Source organism: Hylobates moloch, unplaced genomic scaffold, assembly GCF_009828535.3.
Source record: "Hylobates moloch isolate HMO894 unplaced genomic scaffold, HMol_V3 SCAFFOLD_1, whole genome shotgun sequence".
In the NCBI taxonomy this organism is placed as follows: Eukaryota; Metazoa; Chordata; class Mammalia; order Primates; family Hylobatidae; genus Hylobates; species Hylobates moloch.
In genome coordinates, this window is record NW_026652276.1 from 86,147,405 (window position 1) to 86,169,780 (window position 22,376).

Sequence of the window (22,376 nt, forward strand, 5' to 3'; positions counted from 1 at the left end):
CATGTACCCATCACCCAGCTTAAATGATTTTCATTTAACAGCTCTTCTTATTTTATTTCTACTCTTGCCCATTTCTTCATCCTCAATTATCTTTGTTAATTTGATAGGTTAGATATATCTGGTTTTTGCTTGCTACAATATTTTTTAAAAATGTGTTTCAAAAGTTATAAACCTAAGAATACTTGGGTAGCCTACATCTTCAGATTCTTCATAAGCAAATTTGGGTATTCTGCAAAATTCATGTCTTATTGTTTTAACTAAAATATGTCCTTTACAAAAAATTTTGCAAAATTAATTTTGCTAATGACTTAAGTAAAAGTTTAATTCAAAAATACGAATGCTTAGTCTCTGAAGGTGACTACACTGAACAAAGAAAAATAGATCCCAAAGGATTAATCCTTAGAAACGAGTATTGCCATAAGTGGCTAAAACTTCCCAAGTCTGGTTTGTATTTTGTGTTTTGGAAGAGTTCCTTTACTTATTTCTCCTGATTCTGAACAGCAAGTTAGACCATCTATTGTTATGCTAGAAGAAGAAATAAACCAGACAATCTCTCCTGACCCTCTTTCTCGGGTGACAACTGCCACATTGGAAGACAATTACCTGTAATAACCAGGCATCACAATATGGACACCAGCACTTGGCTGGCAGATAGCTGCTGCGTCTTTATCATCCATTTTGCGCACAGAGTCCGTGAAAGGTCCCGTGGCATTGATAACACATTTGGCTCTCACGTCAAATTCCTGCCCTGTGAAAGAAAGTGGCATTAATCACACATCCCATTTGTTTCTCTGTTAACAGATGTTGTGTATTACTAATTCATCTATTAACTTAACCTATGGTGAAGTATACTGCATATCACACTAAGTGACCTGAGCAGCTCAAGTTATTGAAGAGCCAAACAAAAGGCTCTCATCTGAGTGAATTTACCAAAAACAAGTCCGAATTGAAGAAAGAAAAGCATTCCACTTTCTCATTATGGATTTTAGTCGATCTTATAAGTGCCCAGCGTCAAAGCACCAAACATGAAAAAGTAGAATGAGTAAATAAGCCGCTTTCTCCTGAAAACTCAAATGTGTGAGCAGCATTGCTGTGAGAAAATGTACATCATAGAGTTTTTGTTCAAGAAATGATATAATTTGGAAACTGCCTACCTATATGACGCTAGAGCCAGGGCAATAATGAAAATCTAAATAAAGTTAAAGATGATTCACTTTAACAACGTGTAACAATGCCTGTGTCACCCAAATGATACTTTGAAACTTGGCACATTTATTTAATTTTATTAATAACATGTTTTTGTAAAGAAAAAGGAATCCATTCATAGCTGTGGGAATTTGGTGGGCATTTTATTATTATCATTATCATTATTACAACTATAATACAAAGGGGAAAAATTGCCAAGTCCCACAAGGGAAATTTTCATGTTAAACCAGTCATTGTTGACAGTAACTAATATAATTAATATGACCCTGAAGCATGGCTTAAATGAAAGAGAAGTGACAGAAAAATTATAATTCAGTCATTATATAAGCTAGGCAAGATACTAAGAAATACCTCCCTCCCAGAGACCTGGCATACCTGTGAGGACATCCTTGCACCGTGCGCCACTCACACGCGCTTTCCCTGTCTGGGGGTCTGTCTTCTTGAGCAAGCTCACTACCTCCATGTAATTGGCTGTGGCAGCCCCATACCTGGCAGCAGTCAGAGCAATGGCAAGGTTCATCCGTGCATCGTTATGTTGTCCTGCAGCAGGGAAAGCATCAGGGGAGGGACAGGAGTCACCTCGAGCCACAGACTGGTGGTACAAAAGTGTGTCACAACAGATATGTCACATCTGTCCCTGCCACCCAGGATATACATGATGGCTGGGCAGCTTGACAGGGCACAATTTAAAAATACATGGTCATTCTCAGCCAGGCATCTACCTGCCGCTTCAGCAAGTGCATTTCGTGTACCATAAAAATAGTGAAAATATCTCTTTCCTACAGAGCTGACATCAATTATCTGAAAGTTAAGAAATAAGTAATTATTCTCTCAGTGTTGGAACATATGTATATGTCAGGCTTTTCCTAATACAGACAAATCGTAAGCATGAAAGTGAAGCAATTCAAAACTTTAGAATATTTGACACCCCAACTGGTGTTGATGAACAATTTTTATGAGTATTTTTATGTGTATGTGCTCTATCTAATATTCAAAATCAAGAGCTTAATCTTCCATAGAGCATTTCTCAGTATTCTGTAAAAGGATTTTTCTTGGTTTGAATTTTGATCAGGGCTCCTTAAAATGTAACATTTTTTTTAATCACACATAAAAGGTAAGAAATTAAGCAGGGCAAAATTTAATTACAGAACAATTCCTACCTGTATTGTTAAAGATTTATTGCTGAAAAATCCTAGTTAAAGAAAACTAAGGGGGAGGAGAAGGGGGGAAAGATGATTAATCACTTTAAAATACTGGCATCACTAGAGACTTTTTCTATTTATTATTGCCAGTGGAGTTAACGCTGACCAGGAAGAATTACTCTACATTGCAGGGCCAAGGTTCTCTGTGCCCTGAATAATTAATTATCTAGGGCTAGATGTATTGAAGCAGGGTTCAAATTCCCACATATTGGGATCAGTTCTATCAAGATAATACTGATAAAGGGATGAATTTGTAATGGATATTGTTGTTGATTTATGTTGCCAGCATACCAAACATTTAGTATAAATGGTTTATGTAAAGTTTCTTCCTTGTGATTCAGTCTGTGCAGGGCTAGCAGCACTACAGAAGTAATCTGTTCCAGCTAAAAGGGCAAGGTTATAAAGAGAGAATCAATGAATGAAGATTCTGCTGCCCCTCCCCACAAACGTCTTATTCTAAAACCACTGAACTAATATAATCGGCTAAGAACCGTCCCCCCAAAATTAAATGCTCTATCAAGTGGAGAACATGTTAAACATCAACATGCAAAATAAGGAGATATTTTGTCTAACAATTAATAGAATGAAAGTAGAAGAAAAAACAACAATGACAATAGCAGTAGTTGAGCTATAAGTGGGAAGGGTAGCAGTTCCACAGTTTCAACTCAGCATGATCCTATAGTTGCTTAAAATCATAAGTATATTTGAAGTTAAGCTTAAGAAATCAATTTTTATTAATGTATGGTTGCTTGCTTAAAATTGGAATACATTTTATAAAACAGTCCAAAGAAACCAAATAAAATTTCCATTATAGATCTTCTCCTTAAATTAAGAAAATAACACAGTACCTATCCCACCCAATCTTTCTGGTTAATTTATATATCTAACAAGGAAACACCCTGCCCCACAAAGGCACATATCTGGTAGTACAAGAAATCTAAGTCATGCTTGCTCTCACCATAGGCATAGAGAAACGCTCACCCATTCAGGTGTGCCTTGAAGCCTCTGGAAAGCCATGTGTAAATGAAATATTTTAAATCCTAAATGAAGTCACTATTTAAAGGAACCAGGCAGAAATTCCATTTATGAAATGATAGTTCCTTTAGAAAATAGTTACACATTCATCTGACTCTAAGGTGACTTTAAAAAGATAAAATTTTCTTTTAATATGTGTTTAAAATATAAAATCTCATTGGAGCAGTATACGTTATAGTTCTTCAAGCTCTGTTGCTTCCATACTAACAAATCTTCCCTAATTAGCATCTAAATCTGAATACGACTGCAGGTAAGCAAGGATAACTTCAGTTTAAAATGTGAGGTGGAAACAAGTTCCTATGGTCCTTGTTTTTCTATGTCCACTCCCCGGTTCCCAGCAGCAGCTGTCTTGACTCAAATCTGAGATGTCACTTACACAAAAAGGCCATTCATGATATGATCCTCGTCTGCCATGGTTCATACTACCTAGAATTGTGAAGTTATTTGTAGCTCCCTGAACACTCATGTCATTTCCCACAGTGCCTTTCCACATACTTGTTCTTCTGGCTGGATACCATCCTGGAAATTCTGAGAAACTTCTGTTCATCTCTCATGATCAAGTTCAAATGTCTAGTTCTGCATCTCCTGGAGGGATGCAGAAAGTCTCCCTTTATCTGCATCTTTCCAGGGCAAAATTATTCACTGCTTCCTCTGGGTCAACATTTTATCTTGTATACACCGTTTTAAATAGTCTTTATGATACTAGAATCATCCATGTGTCCATCTACTTACAAAAATGGAAATCCTTTGTTATGAGTCAGACACTGTGACAAATGCAGGGAATATAACTGAGAAAGATACAGGGTGATCTCTATCTTCATGAAACTTACATCCCATTGTAATTACTGTACAATTCCCACATCTCAAGAGAAATCAGAAAGGCTTACTTGTTTGTCTTTGTTTTTTTTCTAGTTATTATCAGGTACAGAATACGTTTCCAATTACTGTTAAGTTTAGCCTAATCCCATTTGCTGTGTTAAACAAACGGGTATTGAAATTCTTATATCTCTAACTATGGGATGGAATACTTTCCTTGTTAAAGAAATTTCAGACTTCAGTAAGTTGGTGGCAAGAAATGTGACAGAGATATAAATGTGTAAAATCTGAATTTAACCCCAAACTAGGCCCTAGATTTATGTTGAATAAGTGGGAGGGAAGCAGAAATAGTTATGAGTGATTCCCTCGGGACTTATCCCAGAAGGTATCCCTTGCTTTGCAGGGAAATGCAAGCACAGGTATTATTAGCTCCCAAAACTTGAGGAGCAAGTAATCTGATGGTACCCCCAAGCCCTGGGCATCACAACTCCACCCAGTGATCCTCGTCTTCCCAGACATTCAGCTTAATCCATTTACCTCCTTGGATGCAGGGTAAACCTCCTCCTCCCTTATCCACACGAAATCTACCCCTTACCCTGAGATACCCAGATGCTCACAGTGTATGCTTCCTGAGATATAAGTGATATATTTTCATTATTCCTAACTAATTTCCCCCCTCTTTCCTGACATTTTGAAAGGTAACTCTATGCCTCCTGTAATTTTTATTCTGGAGAAAAAAGTTTTTGACAACACTGCATGCCATTGGAATGTGATACAATAATCCCAAACCCCCACCTAACTGATCTGCTTATTAAGTTTAGATTTTCAAAGCTGTTTCCTTAGAGCCAGGCAACATTATACTGTTTTTCACTAATCACCGAATAGCTTTACATTGGCACTTACACAAGGACCCAGACGGGAACTGTGAAAATCTGTTTCCGACTCTGTTCTCTTTTGCACTTGAAATCTTGCATATGTGCAGATACTGAGCTTACAACTCATAGGAGAGGAAGCACTCAAGAGGTGGAACTATAACTGTTTTCCCTTGTTTAGAGAAACAAAATATAAAATCTACCCACCAAAAAGAATGAAGGTTGATGGTGGTAGAGAAAACTTTGTCTTAATCCTCAATGACCTTGCACAGAGCAGAATAAGAGATATTTTAAGTGAAAAATGCAGGACCACACACATTTTAGAATGTAACTGTCTAAAAGATAGGCCTCAAATATAAATATTTTGGAGACAGCAATATTGCTCTCCTCAGAGTCAAAGTTTGGCAACTATGTTAACATGCAAAATAGCTCAAAAAAAAGAAAAATAATCACTTATGTATAGAGTATGAAGAATGAGTAAATATGAAAAAAAAACAGGTATAAAACTATCTGGGATTTTCTTGTTTCTTCAGGTCTAAAACTCTGATGCATGACAGTCTACATACAAGCTTCCTTTTAATATAGCATACTTTTAAATAGTATGCTTATCACAGACTTATTGATCTGATATCTACCTACCAGTATAGAAACTCTATTTGTTAGAAAAAATGGTTCTCAATTAGAATAGCATCTGTCCATAACTTCATCAATTAAAAACTGCCACTGTTGAAATGTTGAGAATATTTCCTTCCATGTCCCTGTGCCCTGACCTGAGTCTTGTGCAATCATTTTGACTACTTCAAGAAAGGGGAAAAATGATGCTGGTAAGACACAATACCTCCCTAAAGCTTTAATCTCATTTCTAACTAAATTTATACCACATGCTTCATTGTCTCAGACTGAGAGTGTCACAGTGACCTCTCTGGCAGCTCCCCCTTAGAGGTCTAGCAAAGATAATTCAAAGGCTAACCTACTAAACTCAAGCTGATTTAATATAACCACTATATTCAAAATGTCCCTTTCTGATTGGAAATACTCAGGTAAAGGCAGGGCAAAATAGGGAATACTATACTATAAATACTCAGGTAAAGGCAGGGCAAAATACTCAGGTAAAGGCAGGGCAAAATAGTGTGTGGTGTGTGTGTGTGTGTGAATGATTGTGTGTAGGCATGCATGTGTGTGTATGCATGTGTGTGTGCCCATGAACACGTACTCACATGCACACACATAAGGGGATTATTTTGCTTTAAGGTATGATGTGTAAACTTAAAAAGGAAAACTCAAAATAAGAACCCACTCTTCATGGTGAATTGTGATAACAATGCAATTTTCAAACATAAACCATTTACAAAAGTGATTGTGTGAGGAGTGACAGGGGTCAGGGAGGCATACGAGGCTGTTTAGGGAGAATGTACCTTAAAAGATATTGTGGAGAATGGCTCTGGGCTTAGAATGATTGAGTTGCAACTTTTGGTTGTGTCATTAACATGGCGGGGGGAATGTGGGTGATACACTGTACTGCTTTGGGCTTCAGTGTCCTATAAAAGGAGATGAGCTGGGTACCTCTGAAATTATACAATGCATGCAATAGCTAATAGTTAATAATTACCTATCCCTTTCAAGATCTCACTTCAACCTTTTCCCATCTCTGGTTTCTCTGACTTTCCCCCAGCCTATCAAAAAGAGACTGGGCATCAGTAAAGCCCGAAAGATAAGTGTTTCATGAAGGAAATCAGAAATCATATGCTTCCATTAGATCTATAAACTTTGATTTGATTAGGTTGTATGGGCTATATAATATATTGCAAAAAATTGTCCCAATCCTTCACCCCTCCCTGTAGCCATGCCCTTTGCCTTGAGTCCTCACAGTGCCCCACTCTGACTCTCGACTCACCCCTGTGAAATTGTTTTGGCCAACGGAATGTTGGTAAACATGACAAAAACAGAGGCTCAAAAGAGCACTTGTATGTTTCTGCTTGTGCCCTTGCCCTCCGCCAATGTCATTAAAAGGACATGCCCAGGCTAGCCTAATGGTACCAGGAGGAAGATGGCAGCAAATGTTGAGTAGCCCCCTGAGTTAAAGCCATCCTACTTCAGCTGACAGACAGCCAATACCTCCACAGAGGAATGCAAGTTCAATGGAGAACAGAAAATCACCCTGCCCACCCAGACTATATCAGAAGAGCCACCTGATGAGCATTCCAATGCATGTACAATAAACCCTAATTATTTTTAATTTTTATGCTATTCACGTTTGTGGTTATCTGTATGAAGAATTATAGCAATAGATAACATATAGGCAATGTAGCCAATTTTCTACTAAAGTTAATCCCCATTTACAAACAGGTTCTATCTTCAAAACTGTATGTTTGGAACTCAATTATTTTTTCTATAGAAATACTATAAATAAAAGGTGATTCATTTGTGCCACAAGAGCTACTTAGTGCATAGGGTACCTGAATAAGCGAATAAATAATGATTCCAACAGCCTCAATGCCCGCCATTCAAATATGAATGAATTACAGTTCAGAGGCTGATCAAATAAAGGAAATGTGCTCAAGGCTTAAAGAGTCTAAGAACAGTCCCCAACCCCTCAACCTCCATTCAACTATGGTCATGGGATCAAGGGGGACTATTATCTCTCTACCTAGCTACCAAATAGACAATGGAAATAGAATGTCTTCAACCACAAAATCTTTGGTGAAAACATAAGCAAAGGGAGGAGGCTACTGATAAAGTTAAGGTAGCAAGCAGGGGTTTTGGTATATGACTAAGACGGTAAGTGGCAGATTAACGAATATCTTTAACAAATATTTTTGGGGGTATACATTATGAGCCAGGCATGGTCAAGGTACTAGGGAACCACTGATTTAGGGAGAATAAGATTACCTTGGTCTCTGTCCTATGGAACCTCATTCTAATGTGGAAGACAGATAAAATCAAACAGATTAATAAGAACATTGTTATTGCAATAATGGCAATAAAGGGAAAAACAGAGGACAGGGAGAACAAATCCCTAGGGAAGGGGATATATTTTGGACAGGCAGTTACAGAAAGTGTTCAAGTTAAGCAAGAATTAGAGAAAATTCATAAAGGAGGCAATTAAGTTCTAACAGAAAGACCACTTACATCACTGCTAATTTACATTACATTCAAAGCTTATATAAAATATAAAGAACTAGAAATGTGACTATGGTATTAATACAACCTCAATGTGTTAAGTGCCTGGCAAAGTTGATTTTTTCTTTCATTTATATTTTAAAATATTCACCTATGTTTTATGTATATTTATCAGGGGCTAAGTTTAAAAATCTTCCTGGGTTGATGTACATTTTGGCAGAAAATGTCTTCTAGTATAGACTGGTGAAACTCAAAATAAAATCATAATATTCCAAGTTTATGAATTGGAGTAATTTGCTGTCACCTATCCATACTACAGTTCTGAAGCAGGGACACCTGTTAGCAGTGAGCATGTAATCATTTTTATTATTAAATACAAAGGTACAATTAAATGCAGGCACAGGATGTGACCTGCATCATAATTCTACAGGCCTTTCCCTTCACAATATCCTTTTCATTATCCTGGGCCTTTTGTTCCTTCATGTTTCTTTTGTCTCACCCTAAGTTCTGAAATAAGCTATTTGCAATCTCAATAATTAGCAATCGGGGTGGATCTGTGGTCTTTGGCCCCATATAAACGAAACATTGTGAAGTTCCTTAACATGATATATTTAAGTACATAAAGTTTCTATACCCTTAGGACTTTCCTCTCTTGAGAAAGTTTTAAATGAATCTAATGAAAAGTAAGTTTTCTCCTTTTAAGACACTTAGAAGCTAGAGCTGAACAAAAATGAAACCACATTTAAACTGCAAGCAACAGCATGCTTTGGGTATTCATTAACTATTTCTGTAAAAAATGTTCTACACATTAGTTTACAATGAAGATTCCTTGTGCCTTTCCCAGGACAATCCATTCTCTCTCGACCACAAAAACAAAAAAAAAAAAAAAAAAAAAAAAACAGCATTTAATACGTTTAAGGAAGAAAAAGGAAAAGGGAGCAATGTGACAAAATTAATTGAAGTGAAGTTGGAAAGTCAGGAAGCAAGACATGCTATAGAGATCTTTCACAGGCTATCCAGTTATATGGCCTAAAAACCCCTGGTAAGCTTCCTTGTTTGTGAAATGCACTAAATTCATTGATAAACCTTCTTGGAATGCCTGGCTTCGAGGGTAAAGTTATTTCTTTACTGAGAGCAGCAGTCTAAATTGCATGGCATCTTAAGCCCAGGAACCTGTCCTGAGGATGCTTGAGATTAATTATTTTTGTAAATATTTATTGAACACCCACTATGCACCAGGCACTAAGCTAAGTACTACGGTGGGGAACAGAAATTGAAAGAGATCAGAATGGCCTAGCTGTCCTGGAGCAGGGATACAAGAGCAAATGTACAAGTCTAATGTGGAGGAGTCACATGCTCCCAAAAGTCTTTTGATTTTCTAGCACACCTCCTTTCTCCTTCCTCTGCAGTTTTCTTAAAATATTACCAAACAGCATTCTACACATACCTTATTTTCTCTCTTAAGTTAAAGGAAGATTTACAAAGCTTCTTTCACAGGTGTATATGTTTAAGTTCAAGTCCCACATCTATGAACTATGAAATCTCATGCTAGTTGCTTAATCTAAGGTTTGATCTCTCAGCTATGGAAGGAGAATAGTAATGAGATTAACACAGAGTTATTGTGAGGAAGAAGTGAGATAGGTAATGATGCTGTGACAAAATAGTTCTCAATAAATATTAGCTTTTATTATTAAAAGGTAAAAAGGAATTGCTGGAAAGCAAAGACTATAATGACAAGATGTGGTTATTGCCTAAAATAACTTTTAAAAACAAAAGCCCTGAAGATTTCCCAGTTCTAAATGGTTTTATTGCTCATCAATCTGGCAAACTTTCCCTGTAACAACTAACCTCTAATCTCTGCACTTCATGAATACTGTTTGTTCTTCTTTTACTCCTTTTCTCTCTCTCCACTTTTTACCACTGAAAAATAAGATTCTTTTTTCTGTATGTCACGAAGGATAGGAAGATGGGGAATGGTTTTTAATCCAGAGGAAAACAGTGTTGACAGGAAAATGGATTGTTTCAAAATATTAGAATTATTAAATCTTACTACAGAGGACTTCATTTTCTCTTACAAACCACAGAGCCTCTGTCACTTTTCAAAAAGGAAATCTATATTAGCTATAAATTTGGCATCCTGAGAAAATTCAGAAAACTCAAGTTCTAACCTCTTAAATAGCCAACAATGGGTGTGTTTCCATAGCAGATAACTGTCTCATGTTTTGGTGTGGTTTGGTTTTGCCTACTAGCATCTAAACCCCTCCTTCTATCTTGTAAGCCTTGCAGAAAGGCATTCTACCATCCCATAGGAGAGGAAGAATGGTCCCCTGGGATACAGGTCTTTAACCTGGCTTTGCCAGTCAGATGCTCTCAACACAGACTTCAGTCTAGAGGTAGTGACCCAAAGAACCTCTAATCCAGAGGCAGATGCAATGATAGCAGTACCATCCCATTTCTAGGGGCAGCAGCAATAGAGATGTCAGCAGTGGTGGCACAGCAAGACGTGACGTGATCAGCAATCAAGTCTTTGGTGCACTGGTTGTGGGTCAGGATTTTGCCTGTGGCTGTGGTTGCTACAAATCATATTTAGTCCCTTATTTTTCAAGCTAGGTCTCTGTCTTCCCAGTATTTCTGCCTGCTGCTCAATGTCCTATCAGAGAATTTCTTTTCTCTTTAAGTCAACCAGATTTTTTTTATTTTTCCTGTCTGCAACAAAAACCTAAGCAAGCCCTAACCCCTCATCTCAGTATCCTCATTACTTGGGCCACAGGTGGAACTTGATCTCCCAGGGCCCTCCAATTTTATAAACTGCAATTTACAAAATTTGAAATAAGCCAACTGAAAACTCAAGAACCGAATTATACAACAAGTCAAAAGAAGCCCTTTGATATAACTAAACCATCTTTCATAATACGACTGGGAAAAGCAAGTGAATCCTTTCACTTTCACAGAACCATCTTTTCAGTCCTCTTTTCCTCATTTGTGTGTGAGTACATGCACATAACTTTTTACAAAATGCTGGAATGGCTCAACCTGCCCCAGGGGTGATTTCGAGTGTGAGGTACATAATAAACACATGGAACCACGTGCCAAGGACCAGCTGGGGAATTCTAACTGGAGGCAGCCTTTTGAGAGAACCTTTATCTGTTTCATGGTAAGTCTTGTACCTTATCAGATTTCTCTCTTTAATCACAGGAAGATTGCACACCTTATCAAATTGTTATCAAATCAGTCTGACCTGAACCCAACGTCCTGATTTTCTGAAAGGAATGTGTACTAGGGCATTTACATGAAAAGCAGGCTAACTCTTGGCCCCCATCGGAGAGCACTGATGCTGGAGACTCCGAATATGTGAGTTCAGGACCCAGCCTGCCACTAACTCAGGTTCTGGGGACATCCCTGTCCTCATCAGAGTCTGTTTCATCTATAAAGTAGGTCTAACAACAGCCTCTCTACCAATCCCCTAGAGCCGCTGAAATAATCAGATTCCAGCATATGTGAAAGCATTTGTAAACTGTAAAGCATTATAAGAATGAAGCTAATATTGTTAACAGATTGCCTTCTACTACATTTACCTTCCTTCTCCTTTTGTTAAGATAACCTTTTATTTAATACCTCAATCATAAACATTCCTCAGTTATCAGAATAACATCTCTCAGCAACCCAGATTCAATGTTTATTTGGAAACTTTATATGGGGCTTGAGACTCTAAAAGATGAAATGAAAAAGTCAGAATTTAATTATCTTTTTAACTATAAAAGCAAAATATTCAGACTTACTTGACAAAGATATTTTTAACAGATATTGTTTTTTAAGCTATAGTTTAGACCATTTCACTGCCTCTGCTTGAACTCTATAGTTACTAGGCAAAATCCTGATCTTTTTTTTATTTTTTTGAGATGGAGTCTCACTCCGTTGCACAGGCTGGAGTGCAGTGGTGCAATCTCAGCTCACTGCAAGCTCCGCCTCCTGGGTTCACGCCATTCTCCTGCCTCAGCCTCCTGAGTAGCTGGGACTACAGGTGCCCACCACCATGCCCAGCTAATTTTTTTGTATTTTTAGTAGAGACGGGGTTTCACCATGTTAGCCAGGATGGTCTCGATCTCCTAACTTCGTGATCCACCCACCTCAGCCTCCCAAAGTGCTGGGATTACAGGTGTGAGCCACCGTGCCAGGCCAATCTTGATCTTAATTTGATTATTCAAATAGGTTTGCCCTACTGGATTATTTTTTTTTAACAGCAATCTGAGTCATCTGTTTTACATGAATGTTTCACTTCTCAAAGGAATGAATAAATTAAGGGCAGGAACTTGGTTCTATCCCCCACCATCATCTCCAAGAGTTTATCTCCTGCAAGGACAACAATGTATGGCATGTAGGAAGATGTTAAACTATTTGTTGTCTAAAGTAATCAATTCATGATTCAATAGGCTGTGAGTTGGGCTAATGCTAATCAATTTACCAGAGCCCAATCACCCTAAGGGAAACAATAAAACACCTATTCTGAACCTTCACAGGCAAGGTCACATGCTGAGGCAGAAGACTGAGGTGCAAATACTGTGAGAATCAACTTAATTTCACTACCTCCTAACAGCTAGTAGAATATCTGATGTCTCCCACATAAAAAGACATGAAAAGAAAGTTTATACACAATATAGTTATCAATAAAATAATGTCAAATTGCAACCACATACATCAAGTACTATGCTGGATGCTATTGCCATATTTTTTAAGTCAACAAATGTGTCAATATAAAACATGTAAACATTTAAAACAAAACTTCCCCTCGGGGGTTTGGGGGAACTACCTACAGATATAATCTCTGCCCTTTGTACTTGAAAAAGACTTTTCTAATATTCTAAACAGTTTGATTCTAATCTGTACTCAATAAATAAGTGAGAGTTTCAAAATAAGATAATTCAATAAATAGGCTCTAATCTCATTTCTGACAAACTATTATAAAAATTAAATAGTACCATAATATAGCTCTTTCACCAAAACAGTTTCAATGAATGTCGAAAATATTTCCTTTATCTCTGAAATGCTGGACAATGGTGACATGTTAGTAAGACTCAAATGTGAAAAACAAACAACAGAAGAACCACACCCTCATAATTCTAATCATTTCCTATAATTTTAAAATAATAATAAATTTAGAAATTACACAATGTTACACCAAATTGAAAATGTATTACTTAGTTTTACTTTCAACTATACAAGGCTGGGACATACCATGTCTATTACTAACGTTTTTCCTTCTGTTTTATAATGAATCAAATACTATGCTTTTAGTGAGTAGAGTTTCTTGCCCAGACTCCCAGCAATTTTCAAAGTCTTCCTGGAAATGCTTGCCAGTGGTTATTGTCAAAGAAAGATTCTATTAGCTTCCGAGACAGTCAAGGTGCCCTTGCCCTGTTGTAATCACTGACAGCATTCAACCTGCAGGGTCAGCCCCACGCAGTCCCTGAGTCAATCCTGAGTCAATCCTGGCAGCCCCTAGCATTATACAGGGAGCCCCATCCCTCTGGAAACTGTTATCTGCCCAAAAACGGTTATCTGTCTTTAACGAACCCCTACACAAAGGAATCCCTGTGCTCACCAGTGTGCAGTCTCTCCCACCGTAGACATCAAACAGAAGAGTTCCTGCCCCAATAGCTGGTTCTCACTCTGTGCTCCTAGTTGAACTAGAACTCTGCTCACATCTGTTTGCTTAGCCAAAGCTCTGACATTCTGCTTAGCTCTTCCCTCAAGTAATGGCCTCTATCTCTCTTTTCAAGGGGATGACCTACTGTCCTCCATAGGCCCCCTCCTCTTCTCAAAGAATCCTGAAGATACTGTCATGCATTTGATTCCATGGATCACTTCACTAAGAAAACTATTAGTCTGCTTAGACCTGTGCTCAGATCCCATGCACTGATGAGGAGTGGGATGGCTATTAAGATTGCCTAGTCAGCAGAGACAGGTGGTTTGGACTGCTGCCACTCCTTGGTTTGGAAGCCTGATCAGACAGGCTAGATCTTGAGCCCTACTTGTTGCTGGTTTACTTCTCTGCCTCTACCTTAGGAGAAGCCTTGACCTCAAATATTGAAGAGTATCCACATTTTAAAGTCAAGAAACCTTTTAGCAGATATAGTCAAGGTTAAGTGCTGTCACATATAGCTGTAAATAGATTCTGTGAATTTCTTACTGCCTATAGAAAACAAGAAGAAGAGTTACTCATCGACTTTCAATCAATATCATAGCTGAGGATACAAATTCAAAGGCAATTTAACTTTTTGAGTTTTGAATTCATCCGGTCACAAACAATTTACATATCAACAATGTTGAATTCTAATTAAGAACCAAAGCCTAAGAATCAAAGACTCAGACTAAAACAGTCTACTCACCTTAAGGAGAGGGCAAAATTATAATACATTACTCCATTAAAATACAACTTAAAATACAGCATATTAATCTTCAACTTAATACACATCTCAAAACTTCTGAGGAGCACCACACAAAGATGCTTTTGTAAAACAACCTCGCAGCACTTTGATGTGACCGTATGTTCATTAAAAGGAAGTATTACTACTTACATACATAAGGTACATAATGAATTCAGTATGTGTCTAGAGTTGGCTAATGCCATTAAAGCACATGCCAAAAGCACAGACTATAAATCAAAATGCGATTTGTCAAAGAGCTTAATATGATACAGGTTAAAAATAAATAAATAAGCCACTAATATCCTGATAGGGGATTGGTGAGGAGAGCTATGCCTAAACTGAGACCAGGTTGCAATTGACATGCCTTTGTTCTATCTATAGCTTTGGCTATTCCTCTCTCTCTTCCACCTGGATAAGTACAAAATTAGCATGCACCAGGCATTCTTCACTCCCCAGAGGGTTTATATCTCTAACACCGCTTTAAAGACTGATATTCTTTCCAAAATACTGACATAAACCAGTTGGGGAAATCACAGATTTTTTAAAGCCCACATTACCGAAGCTTTAAAAGATCTAGATTATTCTTAAAACAGAATTTGGGAACACTTGACATTCATTTATTAATTCACTTCCAAATCAAAGATGTAACAAAAGACAAGAAAGGGCGGCTACACAAATAAAGAGGTAAGCCACAAAGACAACTAGCAAAAAAAAAAAAAAAAAGAAAGAAAATCTGGGTAGTAGATGCTGGAGTTGTCCAAGAAATTTAAGCAAGCAGATGGATAATGTCCCATGTAATATGCCTTCTCTTTCCCAGGTCTTTCTTTCTCTCTTTCTTTCTTTCTCTCTCTCTCTCTCCACCCCCCTCTCTTTCCCAGGTCTCTCTCTCTCTCTCTGTCTCTTCCCCCACCCCACCCCAGGTCTTTTTCTCTTTCTCTCTCTCTCTTTCTTTCTTTCTCTCTTCTCTCTCTCTTTCTCTCTCTCTCTCTCTCCCAGGTCTTTTTCTCTTTCTTTCTCTCTCTTTCTCTCTCCTCTCTCACCTAGGATTCCTTCCCATCAGCAAAAAATCTCATCCAATGCCCTCCTATTAATCATTCAGTTTTCTGCACCCTGAGTACCTGTATCAAATGCTGTTCGCATTCACTGGATGCCCATTGCCTAGAGAACTCAAACTAAACTCCTCATCCTGGCATACCTTGTCCTCCATGATTCAGGACCTACACCACACTACACTCAAGCTCTACACAACTGCTTCCTGTAATTCCATGGGCCTGCATGCTTTGGCCAGTGTTCCCTGTCAACTTCCTCCCCCACTCACTTTACCTGGCCATACTACCCTTTCTTAAAATTTAGCAAAGCATTACTAAATTTTCCTTAAAGCTTCCTTAAGGAAGCTTTCCTAGATTCTCCCATACACATACCCATATTAAGTATATGCTTGTCACAGAACTGCTCACAGGCAACCATAAATCAATGGTTTCCTTGTCTGTATCCTCTGTTAAAGAGTTTTTTTTTAAGAAAAAGCAATTCATGTTATTCTGTTCATCTCCATTACCTATCACATTAGCTGACTTATAGATGGTATTCATATTATTACTGAATAGATACATAAATAAATGTAAATGCTAGTCATGTGAAAAAACAATTGAGAATACTATCTTACTTAGAAAGCTATAAATTTACAGATTCTCTCAACTTACTATACAAAATGCTGCTTCCTTTATAGCCATTCCAATCCCAAGACTAATACATTAAATCTAATCTTGAAGAATAGAGTACAGAATTAAACAAAAGAAAATCTTATAGAGTATTGATACTCATTTTGATAAGGACAGGAGAAAAGGAAATACTGGGTAGAAGAAGGTAGTTCCCTGGCAAAGGCCCACCCTCAAGCCTGGAAACCCATGGCCGTAAATGGGAACAGGCATTCCTGTTTTTGCACCCAAACATTTCCTTTTGGCCTGCCACACCCCCACATCGTGTACCATTATAAACCCCAAATCCCAGGCTCCTCGAGCAGATGAGCAGACAACAGATAAGCAGAAGAGCAAAGAAGCAGAAGAGTGGCACAGCAGAGAAGGAGAGAAGAGAAAGAGCGTTTAAATGTCAAGAAGAGTTTGGCTGTGGATGGTCACAGAGGAGATCGGCCACAGGACGGCCAAACTCCAGGCAAAGATCATATTCCCACTCCATCCCCTTTCCAGCTCCCCATCCATCTGCTGAGAGCCACCTCCACCTGGAAATAAAACACCCTGCATTTACCATCCTTCAATTTGTCTGTGACCTGATTCTTCCTGGATACCAGACAAGAACCTGGGTACCAAGAGGGCACTGAGCTAGTTAATGCTTTAGCTTTCTGCAGATGGCAGAGCTAAAGGAGCACTGTGACATGCCCACTGGGGCTTCAGGAGTCACAGACACCCACCCCTAGATGCTACCGTGGGCTGGAGCCCAAAAGCGCTCACCCTGGCACCTGCACCTGCCCATCTGTGTGCTCCCCCTCCCATAAGGGGTTTGAGCATGGTGGCCGAACAGATGAGCCACACCCATTGCACGTCCTGCGAGGGGGGGTCAGAGAACTCTCCCATTCCAATTTTAAGAGTTTACATACATGCAGCAACAGTATAATGTATGCCTAGACCTACATTGGGCACACCTCAATTCAGAAGTATCACATATCAACATTCAGTCAACTTCTTCCCAATAATCACACACCATGAAATTCAGCACTGTTGACAGGAAGTTTTCTCTTATCTGGGACTTTCTGCAAATTTCTGGAGGGCAGATTTTTAAAAAACTATCTAGAGCTAATAAGATCTAAACCTGAGGTCTTGCTGCCAGAATCAGATTCTTTAATGGACTAAAAGGCTGAATGGTGAGACGCAGCCTGGTCAAGAAGCCCTGCAATTTTGGAAGCTGCAGCTTCAGCAACAGAAACACAAGGGAGAATTCAAATACTGCTGTCAAGGGTTTCTCCAACATTTCTCCAGAACTCATAGCTCATGAGTTGATGGAGGAGAAAAAGACTGCTCAGCTTTTCATTATTTCTCTTCAACAGATTAACCAAATACACATATAGAAACCACCACAATCTAGCTAAGTGCTCTTCAGGGCTACATGCTATGAAATTTCTGAAGGATGCCTGTTTTACTCTGGACAGAAAGAAAACGACAATGAGTGGTCACAACCCACTGCACCGAGAGAAACATCCTGCACTCAGTGACTGCTACTTCCTTCAGCCTTAGGAAACTTCCTTTCTTGTGAAGGGTGAGGAACAATTTGAAAGTCTGGAGTAACTTCATTCTCTCCCACCTCCGACTACCCCTCAGGCCTTTAGGCTTTAGGCCTCACCTGCAGACATAGCTCTTCTAGCAAACAGAGACTCCTTTCTGATGCAGCACTACAGCTCTTACACAATATAAATTAGAAAAACTTTTATGGCAACTAATCCTTATTTGTGATTCTGTCCAATACTAGACAAATCATGATTTCTATATCAAATGTGGGTCACAGAGAAGGAAATTAGGGAATTTACTTTTTCCCAAGCCCTCTACTACCCAATGCCCTTCTAAATTCCTATAAAGCCTTTGTCAGTTATACTCAGAATTTCTGACTTGGTTTCATCCAGTTTCTGGGTGGCAGTGCCCTCCAGTAACTCCTATTGCCACCAATAGAATAATTTCAATAAAAGAGCTGCTAGGATCAGCCCCTCCTGACGGCTCTAAAATTTCAAGTTCAATATTTGTGAAAAATGGTTAAAATGCCATAATTCAAAGCGAATTTACAGGGGTAAGTTGTCTGAAACCTATTGTTCAAAAAGTGCAAATAACAAGGAAAAAGTACCTCCTTAAAATTTAATGGTGGGGGAGTACATGGGGAGAAGAGAAAAAGTCCAATCACAGATAACCACTTGGCACACAGAAGGCCCTCAGTTATACCTAGATGTAACTAAAGGCTTGTTGAACTGAGATACATAATCACAAAAAGGTAGCAGATAAAACTAAATTAAAATTTGGGGGCTGGACGCAGTGGCTTACACCTATAATCCCAGTACTTCTGGGAGGCCGAGGTGGGAGGACCACTTGAAGCCAGGTGTTCATCACCAGCCTGGGCAACAAAGCAAGACCTTGTCTCTGCAAAGAGTTTTTAAAAAATAAAAACTAGCCAGATGTGTTGGTGTACAACTGTAGTCTTAGCAAGTCGGAGGCTGAGGAGATTTGCTTAAACTCAAGAGGTCAAGACTGCAGTGAGCTGTGATCACTCCACTGTACTCCAGCCTAGCAACTGAACGAGACTTTGTCACTTAAAAAAGTAAAAATAAAAATAAAATTACATATACATATATATTATATATTTATTAACATAAATCTATAACCCCCATCTTTGGACTGCCTCCCCAGCCCTTTTGGTGGAGTAGGCAGAGGCCTGAGAAGTGACAAGATGGGATATTAAAGGCCCAAGTGGGCTCCAGGCATTGCTGGAACCTGTGGCCCTCCATTTGTCCTATGGAGGGAGGGAAAGCACCACAGTGGTCCATGCCCAGGCTGAAGGCCCCATTGTGTTGTGGAGGGCCCTCAGATTACCATTCTGGGACTGAGAAGGGTAGTGCCCTTCCTGGCCAGGTGGGAACATTGCAGCTGGCCTCCAGGAGTGAGGTCCGTGGTGCAGACTCAGTGGCCTCAGCCCAGATCCGGTTAATGGACCACTCGTGGCCTCCACATACAGGTGCCACATGACATCTGTGGCCTCAGCCTGGCTCTTAAGAGAAGGCCCTGCTTTGCTACAGACAGCTGGTTTTGCAAATGAGAGACCCCGGTTTTTGTTAGAACCATTTTAAAGTAAATGAAAAGAAATTATCTACTGTCAGCGCCAGTGCTGATGTGCAGAAAATACCCTTGCATCTTCTGGAGAAAAGTGCCACAAAGCCTGGGGTTGCTACAGTTGCCACTTACTCTCCTGTCTGTGTTCTCCTGACCTCAAGGGGTGAGAACATCAAAAGCATCAACCAGCAGTAAGGAGCACATGTGGAGTTTCAGCAGAAATCCCCCTTCCCAAAACTGACCCCAATCTGTGGATTTTAAATATATATATTTTTAAAGGGGGCAGGGGTGAATAAATACTATTCATATTTGGGATGGGATGGGGAGAAGAGAAGACCAAGGTAACATTAAACAGCAAATGTAGCAAATTAAAATAATTTAACTTCAGTGAATGAAGTGTTTAATTGCATCTAGGTATTTACGTCACTTTAAATATTACTCTAAATTGTATATGTATTTCATTATGTTTGTGTCAGTAATGTTTATGTTTGGTTTTTTAAAAATAGAGTCTTGGCCGGGCACGGTGGCTCACGCTTGTAATCCCAGCACTTTGGGAGGCCGAGGCGGGCGGATCACGAGGTCAGGAGATCGAGACCACGGTGAAACCCCGTCTCTACTAAAAACACAAAAAATTAGCCGGGCGTGGTGGCGGGCGCCTGTAGTCCCAGCTACTCGGAGAGGCTGAGGCAGGAGAATGGCGTGAACCCGGGAAGCGGAGCTTGCAGTGAGCCGAGATTGCGCCACTGCACTCCAGTCAGGGTGACAGAGCGAGACTCCGTCTCAAAAAAAAAAAAAATAGAGTCTTAAGCAAAGCACCGTGGTGCATGCCCATAGTCCCAGTTACTTGGGAGACTGAGGTGGGAGAATCACTTGAGCCCAGGAGTTCAAGTCCAGCCCAGTAAACAAAGTGAGGCACTGTCTCTAAAAACATAAAAAGTAAACAAACAAGGTTGTTTGCTACTTTAAAAAATTGACATAATTGAATGGAGAAATATGTTTCTCTCTCTTTGCTCATACTTAAGGATAATGAAAATACCAATTTTACCAAAATCTGTGATGAGAAAAAGAAATATACAAGTAGAAGGCAGAGGAAAAAGGCAAAAATATACATGTCAATCTGGCTTTATATAATAGACATGTTTCAATCTTGTTTTATACAATAGACATGTTTCTTACAATTAGCATGGACTATTATCTATTTATTTAAATGCTGTTGGAAGAGGCAACTATTGAAAATAATAAATTGGGTTTATTTTATTCTTTTATTAGAATGAGAGTAGTTTATCTTATTTGTAAATCCTGACTATATTCAGATTAGTTTTTTAATGATAATGTATTTTTACCTTCTTTTTCACTAAAATGGTTCTGAGGTAACTATTGAAGTACAATGCTTTGCACACAGGGAATTATTAAAAGAGAGAACGGCCTGTGAGCCACTTCTCAGTTACCTTTCAGACTTCAACCTTCTTAAGGAAAATAAAACACAAATCACCAAATCCATTCTTTGTAGGATTTCTCGGGTTAAAAACTAAGAAAATTTTAAATTCCTGGGAAATATGAAGTTTCTGGCGTACTGATTTACCTGATCTATCCCAGGTAAATCAGTTACATGTTAATCATCTTTGACATAAACATATTAAGTACAAATTATTTGATATTGCTTTCAATTTGGTAGTTGCTTTCATTATTATATACTTTTATATTTTATTCTCAAATATTATTCGTCTGAATAGATAGCAAATCATATACTAGTAACTTTCCAGTGAATGCAAGAGTATATATTTGGTTTTGAGCAGAAAAGGAGCAATAGTTATTTAACTTGTGTGGGAGGTTAGTTGCATGTGCCTATATGTTTTTTAATGTGCAAAGACGAGTTAAAAAAAATAGGTGTTGTGTGGTCCATGCTTGTGAGTGGATATAGTGATCTACAGAGGGTTTTACTAATATAAGTGTGATATGAGTAAGTATTAATAGTAATAATGAAACTAGTTTGAAAATTCACATTCTAAAATAGTAATCTATTTGGCTCCAGAGAATATAATCTGCACCAAGGTGTTAGTTATATTTATAAAAACTATGTACCGAAGACTTTTTTTCACAGTTTTTTTTTTATTACATTTCCAAGGCTTGGTAGTTGAAACTAAAGTGTGGGGCCTTTTAATTGAAGAGATATTTTTATTACTGCCATTCTTTGTGAGGTTAGATGCTTAATACCAGCCTGGCTTTCCATTACACTAAGAAAGCTGCTGTGTGTCATCTGCAGAATAACTCCAAAATTGATTTAATTATTAATTTTTTACTCTCTTTCTTCCTTTTCCCAAACAGATATCTGGGAAAAGACTCCTGATCCTCTTGAAAAAATGCTAGAAAATATGTGAAGAATGGGTACAGCAGTGAGAAACTAGGGACTATGCCAACAGATACGTGAGGCATTATATTGTCCACACAATAAAGTAGCAAGAAAAATTAGTTCCTGAAGAACAATCCTTACAGCTTCCTGAAGACCAATCATTATGGCCTTTTATTTCCCATTTATTTCCCCATATTGCAGTGTCAATTATTTCCTTCTCTCCTTGTTTCCAAATGTGACCTACAAGATTTTGTTTCTGAAGGAGAATTACTCTGAGACGAATTCATTAGATAGTTACTGCAAGCTTCAAAATGCAGTATTTTTAAGCACGGCTTACATTTCTTGGGCATGTGTTCTCCGAATGTCTTTGAAACAAAAGCAGAAAGTCCCTCAAACTTTTATATCTTAAACTTAAACTACAATTAATTAGCTTTATCTCTAAATTTTAAAAAACGCACCATTAATATAAAGCAGATCAACACAAATTTTACCAAGAAGTATAATTTCACATATTAGTATAAGACAGACTC

At 38.5% G+C, this 22,376-nt stretch overlaps 1 protein-coding gene across 6 annotated transcripts in view; it reads right to left on the reverse strand.

The window, feature by feature from the left end:
* Nucleotides 1–22,376, reverse strand: part of GPD2 (glycerol-3-phosphate dehydrogenase 2) — a 165,790-nt gene that overhangs the window by 34,966 nt on the left and 108,448 nt on the right. For all 6 annotated transcript variants that reach the window (XM_058441852.1, XM_032755671.2, XM_032755668.2 and 3 more), the window contains 2 exons: nt 1,582–1,746; nt 604–748 (listed from right to left, as the gene is read on the reverse strand). In XM_058441852.1, the coding sequence (XP_058297835.1) occupies nt 604–748; nt 1,582–1,746 (310 nt within the window). The remainder of the gene's footprint in view (nt 1–603; nt 749–1,581; nt 1,747–22,376) is intronic.